The sequence below is a fragment of the Paralichthys olivaceus genome, chromosome 17 (genome assembly GCF_024713975.1).
Source record: "Paralichthys olivaceus isolate ysfri-2021 chromosome 17, ASM2471397v2, whole genome shotgun sequence".
In the NCBI taxonomy this organism is placed as follows: Eukaryota; Metazoa; Chordata; class Actinopteri; order Pleuronectiformes; family Paralichthyidae; genus Paralichthys; species Paralichthys olivaceus.
In genome coordinates this window covers 13,991,255-14,008,807 of record NC_091109.1, presented here as the reverse complement: position 1 = coordinate 14,008,807, position 17,553 = coordinate 13,991,255, and the positions used below count along the sequence as shown (strand labels likewise).

The following is a 17,553-nucleotide window of genomic DNA, read 5'->3' as shown; positions in this document are numbered from 1 at the left end:
AAAATCTTGTGTGGGTTGCCCCCCCCTCTGCTCACCGAGTTCATTCGAATCAAAACTCATTCACCAAGGCTACTGCCAGAGGAGATTGTTTAATACCATATAGAAAAGTTCCATTGTTTTTTTCGCCTTTTCCTATCAAGCATCATGTGCCTGTTATGTCATACCCACAGAACTAAGGAACATATAAAGTCCCTCCCCAGATCTATAAAACTATTGTTACATTCAAGTGGTAAGGCTTTGTTCTTTTCCTACTAATTTTATTAATTGTGTGTGTCTTATTTTAGCGTGCTTTTGCTTAACACACGTGTCTTTATATTAATAAACACAGTCCATGCTATGAATTTAGATTTCTTTTGAGAACAATCACAGTTTACTTGGAGCCAGCATTGAGCAGAACTGCAGCTGTAAATATCTTCACATCAGTCTCAGTATTAAGCTGTGGTCTCCATCATTTCTGCATGTCTATCATCTTCTTATCACAGTGAGACATGGGTCATGACTCATTGAACATCTCATCAATCTCAGACAGACACTAAAATTTGGATGCACCAGATTTACACTCATGCAATACGCTTGTCCATAAACCTAAAAAGGTTGATGAAAAGATAAAACATATATATATTGTGCAATAAAATGTTGCAGACATTTTTTAATACATTCTCTGTAGTATATATATACAAAGTATATAGTGGTGTGTGAATGCATTCTGGGCAGGTTTCATGGCTGACAGTGACATTGGAATGACTCACACACTCGGAAGGTTGGATGTCAGAAAGTCAAGTCGAGTTATCACAGTAATGGAACTGTGCTCAAGAATGCAGCAGAGATTTGTCTGAGTGGAAGTGCCAAAGGGAAGTGGCCGAGGACAAACAAATGACTAATGACATGTAGCTTTATTTGTCTGTGCTATCGCTTGTCCGTCCCAGTTGCTCTTTGACCTTGCTGCTCCAGACAGAATCACAGAGGGGGTGAAATATATTAACTACGTTTTCCTTCTTTTTCAACGTCATTCAGTGTCCACAGCAACGACCTCACTGACCTTTATACTACTTACTATTGGTCGCATATAATTATTTGATTAAAGCTTGGAGCATTTACGACCACTTTACACACACTGTGCGTCATTCTGTATGAATGTGTCAGGTGAATGCCAAAATTATAAATGCAAAAGAGAAAAGTACAGGCTTGTAAGGCTGACCAGCATGGCTTAGAGCAGGTGGTGCCTTTGTGTGTGTGTGTGCGTATGTGTGTGTGTGTGTGTGGGTGGGTTGGGCATGAGTTGTCAGAGGGCCTCTCCATTTAACAACATCTGTTTGAGTAAATATCCCATTTAGAACTTTATATAAAATCCCACATATGTTGTGTTTCTGACTCATCTTCAGTTTACAGTAAACACTGTCTGTTGATTCATTCATTGGACCAGCAGCATGCGTCTTATTCTCCCTCATGCAGGGATCACAATGATAAATATGCATGAGCGAGAGTGTACCTGCCTGTGTGTGTGTGTGTGTGTGTGCATGCAGGACCATGCAGGGCTCAGTTGGACATCAAATAATAGGCCATCATCAATCTCTGTCACACTCTCCAGGGACTAGGGAGGGTGTGTGTGTGCGTGCACACCAGAGGGAGGGGGAGAAAATGGAGGCCAGGCCAACTGTGTGTGTGTGTGTGTGTGTGTGTCTACTCAAGAGATGAAGTTAACGTGGCAGAGACAAAGGAAGGCCATCATCTTTAGAACAACGTGCGAGGGCTGACTTTAAGCGTATGTTCGTATGGTCATGATGCGATTCCTCAGTCAGACTCACCGTAACAAAATCTTTATTTCTGGCAAAAATCACACGAGTGTCACCTTCATCCCTGTCTTCCTCCAGCACTAAATAGTTTGGTTCCCCTTCACCGAAATATACTTTCCTGTTCTATTTAAAGCCAGGCTATGTGAGACATGTTTAGAGAAGTCACACATGTTTTAACCTTTGACTACACTGGATTTTTTCGGAGGCCAGAATACAGTCAATCTCAGAGAAAATTCAAAATATAAAAATAACATGAAATAATAGGCGGTTTAAAAGAGTAATTGGGAATACAGGATAATCACTTTTATTTATAAGGTGGTTATTAAAAAATAATCGAACTTGATATTTGTTAAAACATTTCTTATTGTGAATAAAATGAGTAAAGCCTGTAAATGTACAGTGTGTCATTACAGTGAATGGCAACAGTGTTTGTTTACAGCAGTGGTAGAGTTGCTCCAGTGGGGCGGGGTGTGGCAGGTCCCTCCGCCAATCAGGGCCGCTCCTCCCCCCCACCAAGCGCTGGGGAGGCAGGACCTACGGTGCTGTCAGCCAATCGGCGGCTACCTTCCTGAGCACAGGGAGAAGTTAGCAGTGGACTGCCAGTCTGGTCCGTAGCCACGATGGATGCAACACCGTGCCTCCTGCTCGTCCTCCTGCTCGGGACAAGGATAGAAGAAAACAGCGGTAAGTGGCTTTTCATGGACACTGTTGAGTCGGGTTTTTTCCTCGGTGGCGGTTTCCCCCGAAGTTTCCCTCCCGGCTCCAGCGGGCTCCGTCAGAAAAGCTCTTTGTTCAAGAGGCATGAAGAAGCGGAGTGTGTCTAACTAAGATGGCGCAGGGTCGGCGGCCAGCCTGCTGCTGCCTGCCTGAGGAATGTTTATTGTCTGGGAGGGGGGGAAATGTAGCAGTGGATCTAAAAGTCTGGATGGAGAGGAGATGCCCACGGCCGCCGTCCGGGACCGGGGCGGGTGTTTCCTCGGTTTATTTTGGACTGAGCCTCAACAAAGAGCCCGCGGAGTGTTGTCCGGCGGACGGAGCAGTCAGTTTGACAAACTCAAAGTTGGCAGCATCCCTGAGTGGATGTTTGCGGGTTTGAGTCGGACACTGGTTGTTCATTTACCTGATGGCTGTCTCATCCCAAGGTTTTTTTTCCTCTCTTCCTGCTGAGCACACAGCACAAGTCCACGGTGCCCGTGGGAAGGCTGTGTCTACTTCCAGATCCCCGTTACTTCTCTGTGTGACTGTTGACACCTCACTGAACTGTCCCCGTGTCAAGTCTGCGCTCTTTAGGGCTCAGCTAACGATTTAGCTATTTTTGTTTTTGTTGAGTTAAAGACGGAAGCTGCATTTCTGAGTTTTTCTCCCAGGTATTTTGTTTTGTCTACTCCGTTGGCATGGTTGTCTCTACCCTGTCGGTCCTCTTGTGTGTTCAGTTACAAACAGTTCCGAGTGTTAAATGCTAGTTTTACTTTCTGTGTGACTGGTCCACATCCACTCTGCTCCACGGCTGTTAGCCTGTTAGCCTTTAGCCTCGGCTCACAGCAGCGTTTGCACAGGCTTCGTTTTTTTCCGTGTTTTAGTATTCGAGTGTCACAGTTTCTCCTCGCGCAGATCGTGTCCTCATGTACTCCACATGTATGCAGCGCACTGTGAAAACAAGGGTCGGTGTCTCCCATACTTGACGGCAGAACGAACTCGTGTACACCGGTGCCCGTTTAGAAAACGCCGATTTAATGACGCTTTGCTCTGCTGAAGTCTTTGACCCCTCCTGGGAGCCTTCTGATGCATTTCTAATCGGCACGCCGTTCTTCTGAACCCACTTTGAACATCGCTCCGCAGTGATAGTTGGAGTTCACCTCATGTGATCGCAGTGGAAGCAGACTGCGGCTGAGATGTTGAAGTGAAAACCTGCTGCTCTGTGCTGCTTGGCATCTTTTTTTTTTCTTTTCTTTACGCCACAGATGGAAGTCTCTTAAACGCACTCGGGAGAATCAGTGTAATGATTTGGGAATCGGGCTCAAACGTTTGTCGCTGCTCATTAGATAATGGCTCTGGGCCACCAGCAGGCATCGATGCTTCCGTTCATGCATTGTTTTTATTGCCGCAAACCTGGCCATCTCCTTTTGTTTGCACAAGCCAGCGTGCGACTGCAAAAGATGAGGGCTGTTCTCATATGTGCAAATAGCAGATAGAGAGTGTGTGTGTGTGTTTTCCTATCGCAGAGTTTCCTTTGTGTCACATTCCTTTGTGTGGACAGAGGGAGAGAGAGGGAGAGAGAGTCAGCCTCATATTGAATGGAGGAGCATGCTTCTTGGGCAGCGTGCATTAATCTCATCGGAACCTCCTCGTGCCAAAACGCATGGTCGTGTTCGCATGTGCCCCACCGCTGCTTCAGATGCAGGGTGGTTATCAAATTGATATGTTGGCTCAGGGACACACAAGGCGAGAGAGAATGCCGCTTTCCTTGTCCAGCAATAGGATTGTCATGGCACGAGTCCACGCTCAGAGCTGCGTCATTTACATCAGAATAGAATCCAATAATGTAGATGCAGATAATCTGATTCAAAGACTGGAACAAATATTAGTGTGCCAATGTTCATTTCACCAGTAATGTAAATGACCTGACTATCCAGTGTCTACATCATGTATGTGTGTATGTATATATGATGTCTTCACAAAGAAATCAATATCAGATTGCCAGAGAACACCTTTAATGACACCTTTCACATTTAGATGCTGTAGGGTGTTCGGCACCACACCCCTGCTGCTCACGCACACTTGTCTTATGTACAACTGTGTAGCGCACACACACAACAGCATCCACACACACCCGAGCCCCGGCAGCAGTCTAAATTAGGTGGTGTCACTACTACTCTCCTCATCCTACCAGCCTCAGTCATCCTCCCGCTTAATCGGCTCTGTGCTCACGCTCTGTCACTTGTTTCTCCCTCTCCTTTCCTTCAGCCCTCCCACCCTCCACTTCCATTTGTCTGCTCTGAGTTGTGTGTTTCTTCCATTGCCCCCTTTAGGCATAGTAAGTAAACTGGCCACGTTTAGCTGGAGTGGCTGGTATAATCAAGTGCTGTGTCAGCACTCTGAGACAAATGCAATTGGCTGCCAAGCAAGACTCCAAATCAATCCTGACGGTCCCTGAACACAAAGGATGTGGGGAATTAGTTTAGCATGGTATCTCAGTTTTTGCTCCAGGGTTACTACTAGCAATGAATCATCAGGTGATTAAGAGATATGTATCCTGCAGTGTCTGTGTCCCACTTTCATACAACATATTGAAAAGCATACGTGATGTTCCGATGAGGACCGTAAAGGGATAGTTCACCCGAAAAAGCGGCATTGCGGTGAACAGATAACGAGTTCATTTTCCTTTTTTCGGTGAAGTATCCCTTTTAAAGTAGTGTGGCAGTTTGAATGCAAGAAATCAACAGGAAACTACAGAGGACAGATAGTCGGGCACGCTCCATGATTGGAATATTCCCAAAATAAACTCATGACTTTACATGGATGGACCAGTGACTTTTGTGTCTAACTGGTCTGCGGACCACTGTTATAGAGGGGTTCATACCATATAATGCTGGAGCCAACTGCATTCCAAAACAAAACATTATCTGGACATTGTCTGTCTGTATTTTGAACGCATATCTTGCGAACTGTTCATCATATCAAATTCACATTTGTTGTGTGTATAGTAAATTGCTTGAGGAAGTTGGACGTGCAATGCACATGCTCTTGGTCATGGCAACATTCATAGAATCACTTCCTCTTTATAAAAGCGTATATTCAATGTAAAAGGACAATGTTGGTTTGTTGCTGCAATGCTTTATATTGAGCTGAATAACAGAGCTCCTATTTTTCTAAAGTTGTGAACTTGGTTCCATTGTTTAACTGACCTCTGAAATAGCTGACGTGCATGGAAAAACTGCTGCTTCTGTCTGTTTTAGCGTCTCTACACAACCAAAGATCTGATGGTAAATGAAACGGATCATCAGACTGAAAGAAAGATGATGCCTAAATTTGATAATGAAGTGAATTGTATTGCCACTCCTAGCTTTCTGTGGTAGGGCCAGCGAAGGTTGATTATTGGCTTAAATGCACAGTGAGCTCACCGCCAGCATGCCCTCATATGCCCCTGAGTGACAGTTACTCAGGGAGAGCAGGAGTCATGCTGAGAACAGCATTTAATAATGTGGGCACTTGTACATCTAAAGCATAGACAAGTTGGTAAAACATTTATTTATTACACGCCTGGCAAAATTCTTGGTCCAGTTGATGGCAGTTCTGACTTTGACACAAGGGTCAATGTGTTTGTATGTGAGGTAGACAGCATTGGGGCATTAAGTGCTGCACACTGCTCTCGTATGAAGAAATGGCACAAAGCAACTGTTCATGGTATTATAAAGTGTCACAAATATTATGTTGGGTTTGTGTTGGTGTTTCAATCAGCCTATTGGTTCCACTATAAAGAGGGAGTTTTTTTCAATCCACAGTTGCAAAAGCACTTGTAAACTGACTTAGTGGAGCTGTGCATGGCTGCCTGGGTATCTGCCCTGGACTTGGTGGCACTGTGGCCGGTGCATCCTCTACCTCAGGCCCCTGAGTTGTCCGTGGTCCCTGTGTCCGTAGGCAGGTCGGTTTGTAATTTGCTTTTCTCAATAAAAACATGTTCTTAAAATGGAAATAATGCATTTCATTTTTTTCAGTGTCTGCATAGGCTACTTACTGTATGGGGTCTATGTTAGCAGTGAACCAAAATTAAAAAGACTTTAACACAGCATACTTTGTTGCACTTTAGATGCATTTGTTTGTGTAAGTCAAATCGTCATCGCAACATTTAACAAAGTTATCGCATATCGCATGTTTTCCTGATATCGTGCAGTCCAAGCAGTCGTCCTGTGTGGAAAGTACATTTTCTTGAGAAAGTCCACTTCTTGTGGACAAGCAAATGATCTGTAATAAGGAGCCCTGCTAAAGGAAGACTTGCGAGAGTAACACATATTTTATTAAACGTGTCCTGTAGGAGTTTACAGCCAGTTTAGAAAAACAACAATAGTCATTAGATATTTCATAACAACAATAGTGGGAGCTCTGCTTCCACCTTTCCACAGGGTTAGATAGATATTCTGTGTTTTTCATCTTGTGTGAGTGTAAATATTCCCTGTACACTGAGTATTTTTTGCGCTAACTTTTATCTCAACCACATTCTAAGCCCCCCTCTCTAGCTGCTGAGGCCTTTTTGTGTGTGTGTGTTGAGTGTGTTGAGTGTTTCAATGAAACGCCTGTGGAGCGTTGTTTTTCTGGGTGCTGTGTGCCGTGCTGTCAGTACTAGCAATGGAGGAATGCCAGGCATGTGGGTGACCCTGGATGCCCGTTGTCCCGGCCCAAGGAACCACAACTAATTTGAAAGGTTGTAGCTGTGCCAGTGGCCATTGTATTCAAATGCACCCCCCTGCTCTCCCTCATGTGGAGGTTAGGGAATCACAAGCTCTACTCCTGATTCTGTGTTTGTGTGAGGAGTTAGGCCCAAGTTATACTCTGGTACATGGACATCTGTGGACACCAGGGTCATGTTTGTATTATACTCTGCTTGGAGGACACATTCCATACACGTGTATTATATCAGCTACAAATTAAATCAAAATGGCGACGCAAGAAGTGCTGCTTTGTCTGCTGTTGTCTTTGTGCTTCTTTAAGGATGAAAATTGTGGTGGTGTGGTTGGACACAGCAAGTTCTAACTTGCCCTGGAGCATGTTAACTTGTGTTAAGAGTAATCAGTGACTAAATTAATTAATATTTTTCTGATGGATTATAATCAATAAATTTGATTTGTTGTTGCAGCCCTGCATAGATAGACTGTAAGAAAGTGTATAGGAAACTAAAACTCAACGATAATTGCGGAGCTGTTCTCCGTGGAGCTGCAGATGAGGAGCTTGTGGCACAGCAGACCGGCTTGTAATAACCAGGCATGCTGTGGACAAATGAGAGGGGGGGGCAGGTTCGGCAGCAGCCAATCGGACAGTCAGCCAGCTCAGTCAGAGCTGTGAGTCAGCTGCTTCAAACAATACCCTCTCTGGCCTCCATTAACTTTCTCTGGTGCCCCCACTACGCCTCTTCCACTGCCCCTGCCTCCCTGTGTGTGTATGTACACGTCTATTTCTGAAGTGACATAGTCATTTATCTGTGGCTGATCTGCTGTTGCCCAGCATAGCCAATATTGTGTAAGGAGATGTGCATGCTGGCGTGTTTAAGTTCAAGTCAAATTTTTTTTTTTTGAGGGCTGATATAAATATGTGTTTATGCCTCAGCCTGCATACATTTAAAAGGAACCCCCTGTTTTGGTTGATGCTTTTTGGTAAAATTTGAGTTATTGAGCAAAAAATCCAATGCATCAACATGAATTTGGTTATTTTTCTGCTAGTTTTTCACACATTTGCCTTATCAGGATATATTTTGAAAGTGGGAGTCAATGAAATTGACCTAAAGTGGACTTGGAAGAGGAAATTATGGTCTTAAAGTGAGTGAAGCCTGCCTTCCTCTCTGTAACAAGGTGTATAAAGTCCCAGGCTTATTTCTATTTGTCATTACCCATGTAACCATACAGGTATAAATCAAACCCTTCTATTTGTGGTGCCAAAACAGTGGGTTTGAGCATTCTCTGCAAACTAGAGTGGGCTGGCATTGAAACAGGACCTTGCTGCATCAACAAGAGACGGCCTTGCTATGCAGCCTGTCTGGCTTGCCGGCTAATAACTTGAGAAATGCTGTTTAATGAAGTTGTCTACATTAGGAAACAGTGAGGAGGACAGACGATAATGATGGTGATTATTTTATTGGACTCCTTGGTTAAAGGCTCCAACTTCAGATGTGTCTGTCATAATAGACCTTGTGTGTGGGTGGGTGTGTGCGCGCTGTGTCTGGGTTGGAGCAGCTGCCAGGGCGCTGGCTGTCTAACCTTTAGATCAAGCTCCTGCATATTTATAATACTAGCAGTGCAGACAGATGTACCCACCCCACCCCCTCACCATTCTCAATATGTTTAGCTATACTTCCTCTTTGTTACGTAGGAACAGAAAGCTTCCTCAGCATTATGTCTCCAGTGAAGAAACAGGCAGGTTGCATCATAGGGCACATGCTGTTGGATTGCTATCAGGGTTGTCCATATATTTGTGTTGTGGGTTGTGGTAGCTGTGAGCAAAGGGTGCTTATGCAAATGCAACATGGATGAAACAACTTTGACCAACTGAGTTTCAAGTCATTTCTTTATCGTCAGTGCAGATATGTTCCGTCATTGGCAGCCTATCAGTCAGAGTCAAAGAACACTTAACTTATATTTTGGGATACACCAATATATCGCTCTACAGATGAGTGGCGCTGTTCTGTCCTCTCACTCCAAAGGCCTCCTCAGGTGAATGAGGATTGACCGTGTGACGTGTCATTTTACTTCCCTCCGTTAGGGTTTTTTTTCAGGCCACCTCTGTTATCTCTTAGCTATGTGTCCTGTCCAAAACTGATAATAGATCCTCTCTTTCTTCAGTGTCAGGGACAGTGTGTTGTTTGTTATAGTGTTAGCCACTGTTCGGTTTCTAGCACGTTGCTTAGCTTTGGCTCCAGACTCAACCTGCAAGGTCAAACAATTCAGCAGGGCAGATAGCAGCCTTTCTGGTGTGCTCGTGTGTTTTTGTGAGGGGGGAGGTTAATCTGAGTCGGGGCAGTGGGCCCTCTTGCTCAACACACATTCAGAGGGCACATCTGGTATGGACAAAGGGCTGGCCATAATGAAGCTAGCCCTCTGGGTGGGGGTAGGGTGGGTGGGGCCGTGACCTATGGAAATGACTCTCCAAGCTGAAAGGCCCCACTGAAAAGGGGGAACGACACAGATTGATCTAAGGAAGAGAGTGGGGGCAGGGCAACATGTGGACAGTAACATGTAGGCTCATGGGTGTTAATATATTCGATTTCCTTCTGATTTTAAATGTTAACAAAATGTAAATGTGCCGTGAAAGTAGAGACTTTCTGTGGGAGAGTGCTGGTTAGGCTGCGTTGACAAAGTAGAACTGCCACCACAAAGAACTTAAAGATAGGAAGAATCGTCAAACGTCAAATCTTGTAAATTTTAATGTACCAGGTATAAATAGCAACCTTCAATTTCCTTTGTTGGTTTGTGCTAATTCTGATTCTTCACAATCATTGAGACAAGGGAAAAGGTATTTCACATGTTTTTTTTAAATGAAACAGTCATCTAGTGGTCTACTGCCAAACTGTTCCACCGATCAGCAGTCTCATCAGCATCCTGCAACTTTCTCCTGGCATTTTCTATTTCTAGTGCATACCACGCAGGTATGAATGTATTCTACAGCATCTCTGTCTGGGGACTGATACTCTGGGTTTGTTTCTTATTGTCTCCTTATAATGAACATTACAACACGAAACTTCTACATTCGCCTGGTCTGGTTGACAGGCAGACACCGGAGCAGACATCGGAGTGGACAACACAAACATGTCGCACTCCCTGATGACTGAACAATAACTGTTTGCAACAAATATATTCAGTGAGATAAATCCAGTAACTTTTGAAGCCACATCCAGCCTTGCAGGCAAATTGCAAAATGTCTTAGCAGATTACTGCTGCTTGTGTAGATCAGTGGAATACAGTGAAACCTTTAGCTAGAATGTGTATTGTGTCACCCTCATGCTTGTGCTTGTCTGTGTTGATTGTCCTGCTTTTCTTCGTGTACAAGATCTTGAAAAAGAGGGATGCACTCTTCAAACTGTTAAGGACCAGTGGTCAAAAACTCCAAAGGCCTCTTTTAAAAACTCACAACATGACATGAAATGCTTGGCAAGATTCTCAGTCTCAGTCACTTTTCATGAAACAGACATTTTCTGATTTGCACCCTGGCTTGATGAATTTTTGTTATGTTTGTATCAACACATTTGAGTCTGGCGTAGTTGATTGATGAATGTTATTAAAAAAACATCTTTCTGCTGACTGAGCTTGAAGGTCCAGTGTGTAAAAAGCTGGTAGCCGTATCAAACTCGGTGCTCCTCACTCCCCCCTCCCTCCCTGAGCTACGGTGGCCCTCATGCGTCAAAACCCTGTATGACCTCAATGAGCTGACTTCTCTGCAGTATTGAGGAGGAGTCTATAGATCGATATATTTACTAATGTTACCTGTGCATTTCGTATGTAAACAGTAGTTAATAGTTTACATGAAGAAAATATGTTACCATGCTGTGGTAATGCTTTATTACTGACATTAGGTAGCTGAATTTGTTGAATGCTAATGCGGGATAATGTTAGCACACAGACTGATATAGCCTGATAACAGGGAGACAGAGACACGTGTCTTCTCTGTTTACACACTGAAACGGCAGAGAACTGTACTGAGGTGAGCGAGAGAAGAGGGGGAGATCCTGGAGCTGCAGAGGAGGAGAGACTGAACCACTTGGAGCAGAATGAAGCTACAGGTTTGTGTTTTTATTAGATTACTATGTGGTCTACTGGATATCAACAAGAACAACACAAAGTGTTTTTATACCACAGCTCTGTGTTCACATCTTACTGAGTAATGTGACTGTAACATTAGCTGTGCAGTGCACGTCAGCCACTGACTGTAAAACTTCAGAGACACCACTGAACAATTATTATAAGAATGCTGTATGTTACAGGAATATTGTTATTGTTTTGCATATGTGGGTTAAAAACATTACAGATTACAACCCCTAATAACTGGCATTATCATATAACCAACATAATATAGAGATAATAATAAAGCCTTACCTGAGTTTCTCCTTTGTTTATGTTTTCAGACACTTATTGAAGAGCTGAGTGTGGAGCAGCACAGGAGCTGACAGCTGCAGACATGGTGACCCACCTTCTGCTGGAGTGTCATGGTGTTCTTATGAACTGTAGGGACACACCTTTCAGACAGCCAGAGGAAATGCTGTGGTCAGGATCCTGAAAACTGTGAGTCTACCACCGTACTTCTCCCAGTACTGCCTAGAAGTTTTTTTTTTACATATTCACAGGCAGTACCAGGAGGATGTTATGGTGTTAGACCACATAAGGGAGAGCGTGGGAGTGACAACACTGTTACTGCGGCATATCAACATTTTATTTATTGTCAACATGGCTCTTTTAGACCAGGGAACCCATCTTGTCATCCTCAGCTGTTGTATTTGTCCCTCTGAAGGCTTCATACAGTACCAAGTATTCACACACCTATATATAGATGTATAAGGATATAATTGGGGTTATTACTATTACTTCTGTTTTATATTTTTTATTTAATTGTTTTCCTATAACTACTGTCACACATTGCTTTGAAACTGTTCTTTAATTAATATTTTCCATTGGAAATATTTCTTCAATTGAGTTTACACTGTAATGAAAAGTGCAATAATAAAAGGGACATTAAACAGATTTGCTGTATTTATTTTAAAAATATATTGGGTTAGGGTTAGGGTTACCTAAACTGATTTTTTACACAGGTTGATGTGCCTGAAAGGCACCATGATTCAGCTTTGCTTTTCAAGGACGACTAGTGATCTCGTGTCTGGATCAGTCCTGTTGAAATCAGTTACAATAATATAATATTTGACATTTATATCTAGTTTTACAAAAGCAATGCTAATATCAGTATGACTTACAGGGTTTGTATTCTACTAGAAGACTGTCAAAACAAATAGAGTGCATCTTTTATTCATATTTATAAAAATGCATTTTTTAATAATAAAATACTATTTGTATAGTCTTCTGAAGCTGAAATCCCAGTTTTCAACCATTCAATATCTGATATAAATGTGAACAACTTTGAACATTGACTGTGCATGTGATTGATCAATTTCAGATGCAAGAAGTAATATTATTTTAAAGAAAACAACAATTTGTACAATTTTGATGAAACACACTAGTGAAAACATGAGGATTATTTTATATTCAATTTGTGCCAATAGATCCATTCCATCTAAATCTTACACATTGAACCTTTAATATTACAGATATTGTTGTATAAACAGGATTAAATGATTTTGTGGACACTGACCCTCACATTCACTAGAGGGAATTTGCCCCTCTGATTTTTATCTGTTTGTTCAGAAGTTTCTGTGAAGTTCTGTCTCTCAACTGCCTGCGTTTTATGATTTAAAAAATCTGTCAGATTGTGTTATTTGACCTCATTGGCAACAGCATTAATTGGCAGGGGAGATGTGCTTCATCTACAGGGGAGATGTGCTCTCAAAGAGTTGTCAAGTTCAGAGGCATCCTGTTTGTGGATGAAGTGAGGCTGTGATGTCAGCTAGGTGTAGGCTTAGCTGAGACTAGTGTTTAATTCAGGACGGGTGTTTGAAATGTCTAACGGCATGCTCTTTTAGAGCTTAGGGAGAGCAACGTGTCGAACATTTGGAATCTCATTCAAAGTAGCTTGAGTCAAACTTGGGAGCTTTCATGTTTGTGGAGCCTGAAAGCAAGCCTTTGTTCCGAGCTGGCATCTCACCCCGCTCCAGGGAGTGTGTTTTTCTAAATGCTTAGAAATGTACAGTTTTTTCTTCATTGTAATGAGACCGCTCTCACCCGGGCAGGTTTGAGACTGGTTGTACTGCGAAATGAAGATGTCATTTCATCAGTTTCTTGTGATGTCTCTACTGGTCAATGCACCCCTAAATGTTTGAGTGTACATAATGTACAATATACAACCTCTTTTTGCTGAATTTATTTGCTCGACAGTAAACCGTTTGTGTGTTTTGTGGATCCTGACATTAAGAGCACAAATCACTGATGTGTTATCAGTAATTTCATCATGTTCACTTCAGCTGATATGTCACCTGTTTTTTGCCATCCTTCCATTACCCCCTGGCCTGCTGCAGCGTGATCTAACAGGAGGTGCATTAACTTAGCACACAGACAGTGTTGCCTGTGCAGGGCTGACTAATGGCGTCCTGTCCCCTTGGGGACGATATAAATTCTGTATTGAGAGGCGTTCTTCCCTTGTTTGCAAACAATTTTGTATTTATTTTAACTACGGCATTGGGAATGGCAAACTGAACAAAGTGCTGACTCGTGACTACCATGGAGTGAATCGTCTCCCCCTGGTACTGTAGTCTGCACAGAACTTGAAATATTCTGGTGCAGAAATCAGCGGTGTGCTCACAGTACCTGGATAAAGAAAAGTGACCACCAGGAGGGCGCTGCATTGGATTTGTTGAATCCAAGTAGGTCTACAGACCTGGTGCCTCATTTATAATCATTGTGTGCACACAAAACGGGTCTGAAAGATGTGTATGCCACTTCTCACACAAATCTATAAAAACAAGAAGAATGAGCGCACTTGTATGCAAATGCTGACCCATGCAAATGAACATTTTGGAGACATGACGATGCTGTCGTAAGGTGGGGAACTGAAGCCAGATTATTGATCCACCATCATCAGAACATGACTGTGCCATCAAGCGCACAAAGGTCACTGGAGATCACTTACAAAAAGTCAAATAAAAAAACCCTGCACTTTCAAACTTGCATTTCCAAATAACATACCAGAGTGGGGGTTAGGCTTTTACTGGAGCAATCAGTGATTACTGGAATATATAAAAAACTGTGGTGACACAGAGGAGTGTGGAAGGATTAGGAGGAAGCGAGTGCTTTCAGGGGTTATGATAGATTGTTAAAGAGAATTACTTTAGATTCTTTAAGCAGCAGGACAAAGCTGTGGCCCACTGCTGCTTCGTTGCAGACTGCTTCCTTTTTTTCTATCAGCAGATTAATGACCCAAAACATGGCAAACTAACAATGGGATTACTAAGAACTACAATACTATAGGTTTTCAGCAGGAAAAACAGGACTGCAGCGTAAATCTAACTCTCTTATCTAAGAATCTCTGTCTTTGTGTCTGTATGAGTTTACTCCCCTTAATAACTGTTCATTCTATTGATGTCACACTTGGCGGCTGTATTGTTGAAAGCAACATTTCAGAACTTTTCAGGTCAAAATTCACTGTACACCACCTGACATGCAGTATTAACCCCTCAAAACACATCACGTGCTGAGAAACTCACTGTGGGGGAACATTACCGTTTCAGTGGTGTTTCACCTCAAGTTCAAACTTCACAAGTTTCAGTAGATATGTCTTTAATTTCATTTAAGGAGAAAAGCTTTTTGATTGGCTGCCTTTCCACATGGAGCACACAGACAGACTGAGACCTAAATTAAATGTGGCTCTTTTATGAAGGCTTTTAAAGTCTTTAGCTCCTGCCTCGTTGCCTCTGAATGCAGTTTGAACATTGTAATTGACAAGCACCAAGGCAAGTAAACAAACACCAACACACAGGGTACATGGTTGGCTTGTATTGTGTACTTTTCTTTACATGGTGACCTTGCACAGAGAACCAACAGCCTGCTTTTTAAAATGGCCGTACCACTGCTTCCAATTACATAAATGTGATCTTTCTGGGAAGAATGTGTTGAGAATTTACATGTGACCGGATCGTGGCCTGTTGTGATAATCATGAACTCAATCATTTTGCTGACTTTGACAAATATCCCCCCGTTTTTACATACACCTAACACCAACATTTAGTGAGCATTGTGACTTCGGCCTGCCGCTGGTGGATTTGAGTACACTTGACCCCAAGTTTGTTAGAAAAACTGGTCTTGAGTACAAGCAGCACAGGAGTGAGGGGGCAGTCATACTCAGGCACTGAGTTACGAAGCAATTGCAACCACTCTGAAAATGCCAAAGTTGGAACAGTTATCAGCTGAAAGGACCATTAAAAACGTATGTATGTTTTGATGGCACACTGACATGGCTGGAATTATCTTGGTGCTGCTGATGGTCAGTGAGATAATGGAAGACAGGTCAATGCGTTTGTGTATGAGAGAGAAATTGGGGCATAGAGCACGCAACTCTACAATGAAGCAGGGGTGGAAAACACTGTTAGCGATCTTATTTGTTCTCATGAAAAAATGTATGGTAATTACAAGACTGTGGTGGGCAAATCACACTATGGCACACTGCCACAGTCTTGGTAATTAAAGGGAAACACTGGTTAATTTTACAGTTTGCAGACTTGCTTTGGCTTCAAGCTGAATCCCACAGAGCAGCGCATTGATACTGCACAGCTGTCGGAGCTGCATTCAGCCATGGTGCACTAATGTCACAGGCAGTAATTCCCATCAGCTTCGACAGATGAAATACCTGCTGTGACATCAGTAGTAGGGGTGTGACAACACACAACTCACAGAGGAGCTGCTAACAGTGTCACCGTGCTCTGACATAAGATTTAACATTTCCCACAGATCGAAGCCTGTAGAGAAGGGCTGCAACTACTGATTACTTTGATTATGATTAATCTGTCAATAATTTTTAATTTGATTAATTAATAATTGGATAAAAACACAGAAGTTATATTTGACCCTTTCCAGCTATAGTCCAGGATAAAGAAATTCCTTAAATTAAGTTTGGTGTTCAATTGCATATATCGAAAACTGGAATAAAAGATTAACTATATTGTAGATTTTTATAAAAACGTAACACAAACATGAATGAAAAAAGTAGTTTGAATCTTACTATGTAATTACAGATGTTGAAAATTTGAGTTTTCAGTAGTTAAAACAGAAACAAAGATGTTGTTTTGAATATCTAGAATGATGTTTTATAAATCTAAAGTACGACTAGTCAAAATGACATCGCTTATATCTCTAAAGTTCATTATGGATAATCACACTTGTTTAACTAATGTTAAAACTACCTGTCCTGCTGAATGTGCCTCATACAGAGATCCATCTGTGTGACTGGAGCTGTCTCTGTCACTTACAGCAGACAAGCTCCACAGGGAATTAACATAAAATGTAGGCAGGTTGTTTTATGCCCAAGGACATAATGGCTGTGAAACAATTAGAAAAATACATTTAGTATCCTTGTTTAACTGATTCGTGTTGGCTATTTATGCTCCCTTTTTTTATTTAGCATATAGTTCTCTCGACCACCGCTGCACTTTCTCTCCTGCTCTACCCTCGTCGAGCTGGGGATGTGCCGGTCTTTATAAGTGTGTGATGTTGTGCTGCTCTTCATTGTAGAATCAGCTTTACACAGTTTGCAGCTAACGTCTTCTTGGAGGACTTGTGAAGTGTTCTCGCACCTTTAACGACTTGCCTCCGCTGTATCGTTAGCGGCATTTGTCTCCAGAAATTTTCAAACGTTTACTCCAGAGATGAGACGGCGTCGTCATGTGAGCTGCATAACATCCGGATTGGCTGGTTTACGGCCCCCACCTCAGGAGATGCTGCTGCAGTGTGCGCCGTGTATTATATCAGACACGACTAATTAAATACTAAATTAGTCACCAACTATTTTTGTAATCGATCATGATCAATTTAATCTCCTACTGGAGAGGTTTTTGCTTTTCTTATAATTCCTTCCAACACATGAAGGCATCTTCTCTGACTTTGCTTACTTTTGATAAACACACACCTGCTCCATGCCCAGCTCAAGGTCCTTCTTTGTGGATAAAGATAAACAACTGCCTGTTAGACTGCATCTTTGTATTGCGGTGACTGGCATTGGTACTGAGGTTTCACTGATATACAGTGAATCAGACCCCATTTAGACACAAGTTAAAGAATGCAGGTTTCTGCAAAACCTGGAAACAAAGACTGTATTGTTTGAGATAGGGATGCAACAACTAATCGATTTACCTGATTATAGTCGATTACAAAAATAGATGGCAACTAATTTAGTAATCTTATAGTCGGGT

The 17,553-nt window shown here is 42.4% G+C and overlaps 1 protein-coding gene across 1 annotated transcript in view; it reads left to right on the top strand.

Annotated features, from left to right (window-relative positions):
* The first annotated feature begins 2,334 nt into the window (after positions 1 to 2,334).
* Positions 2,335 to 17,553, top strand: part of tgfbr1b (transforming growth factor, beta receptor 1 b) — a 55,833-nt gene continuing 40,614 nt past the window's right edge. Inside the window, exon 1 of the mRNA XM_020101418.2 lies at positions 2,335 to 2,477. Within this exon, the coding sequence (XP_019956977.1) occupies positions 2,414 to 2,477 (64 nt within the window). The 5' untranslated portion in view covers positions 2,335 to 2,413. The remainder of the gene's footprint in view (positions 2,478 to 17,553) is intronic.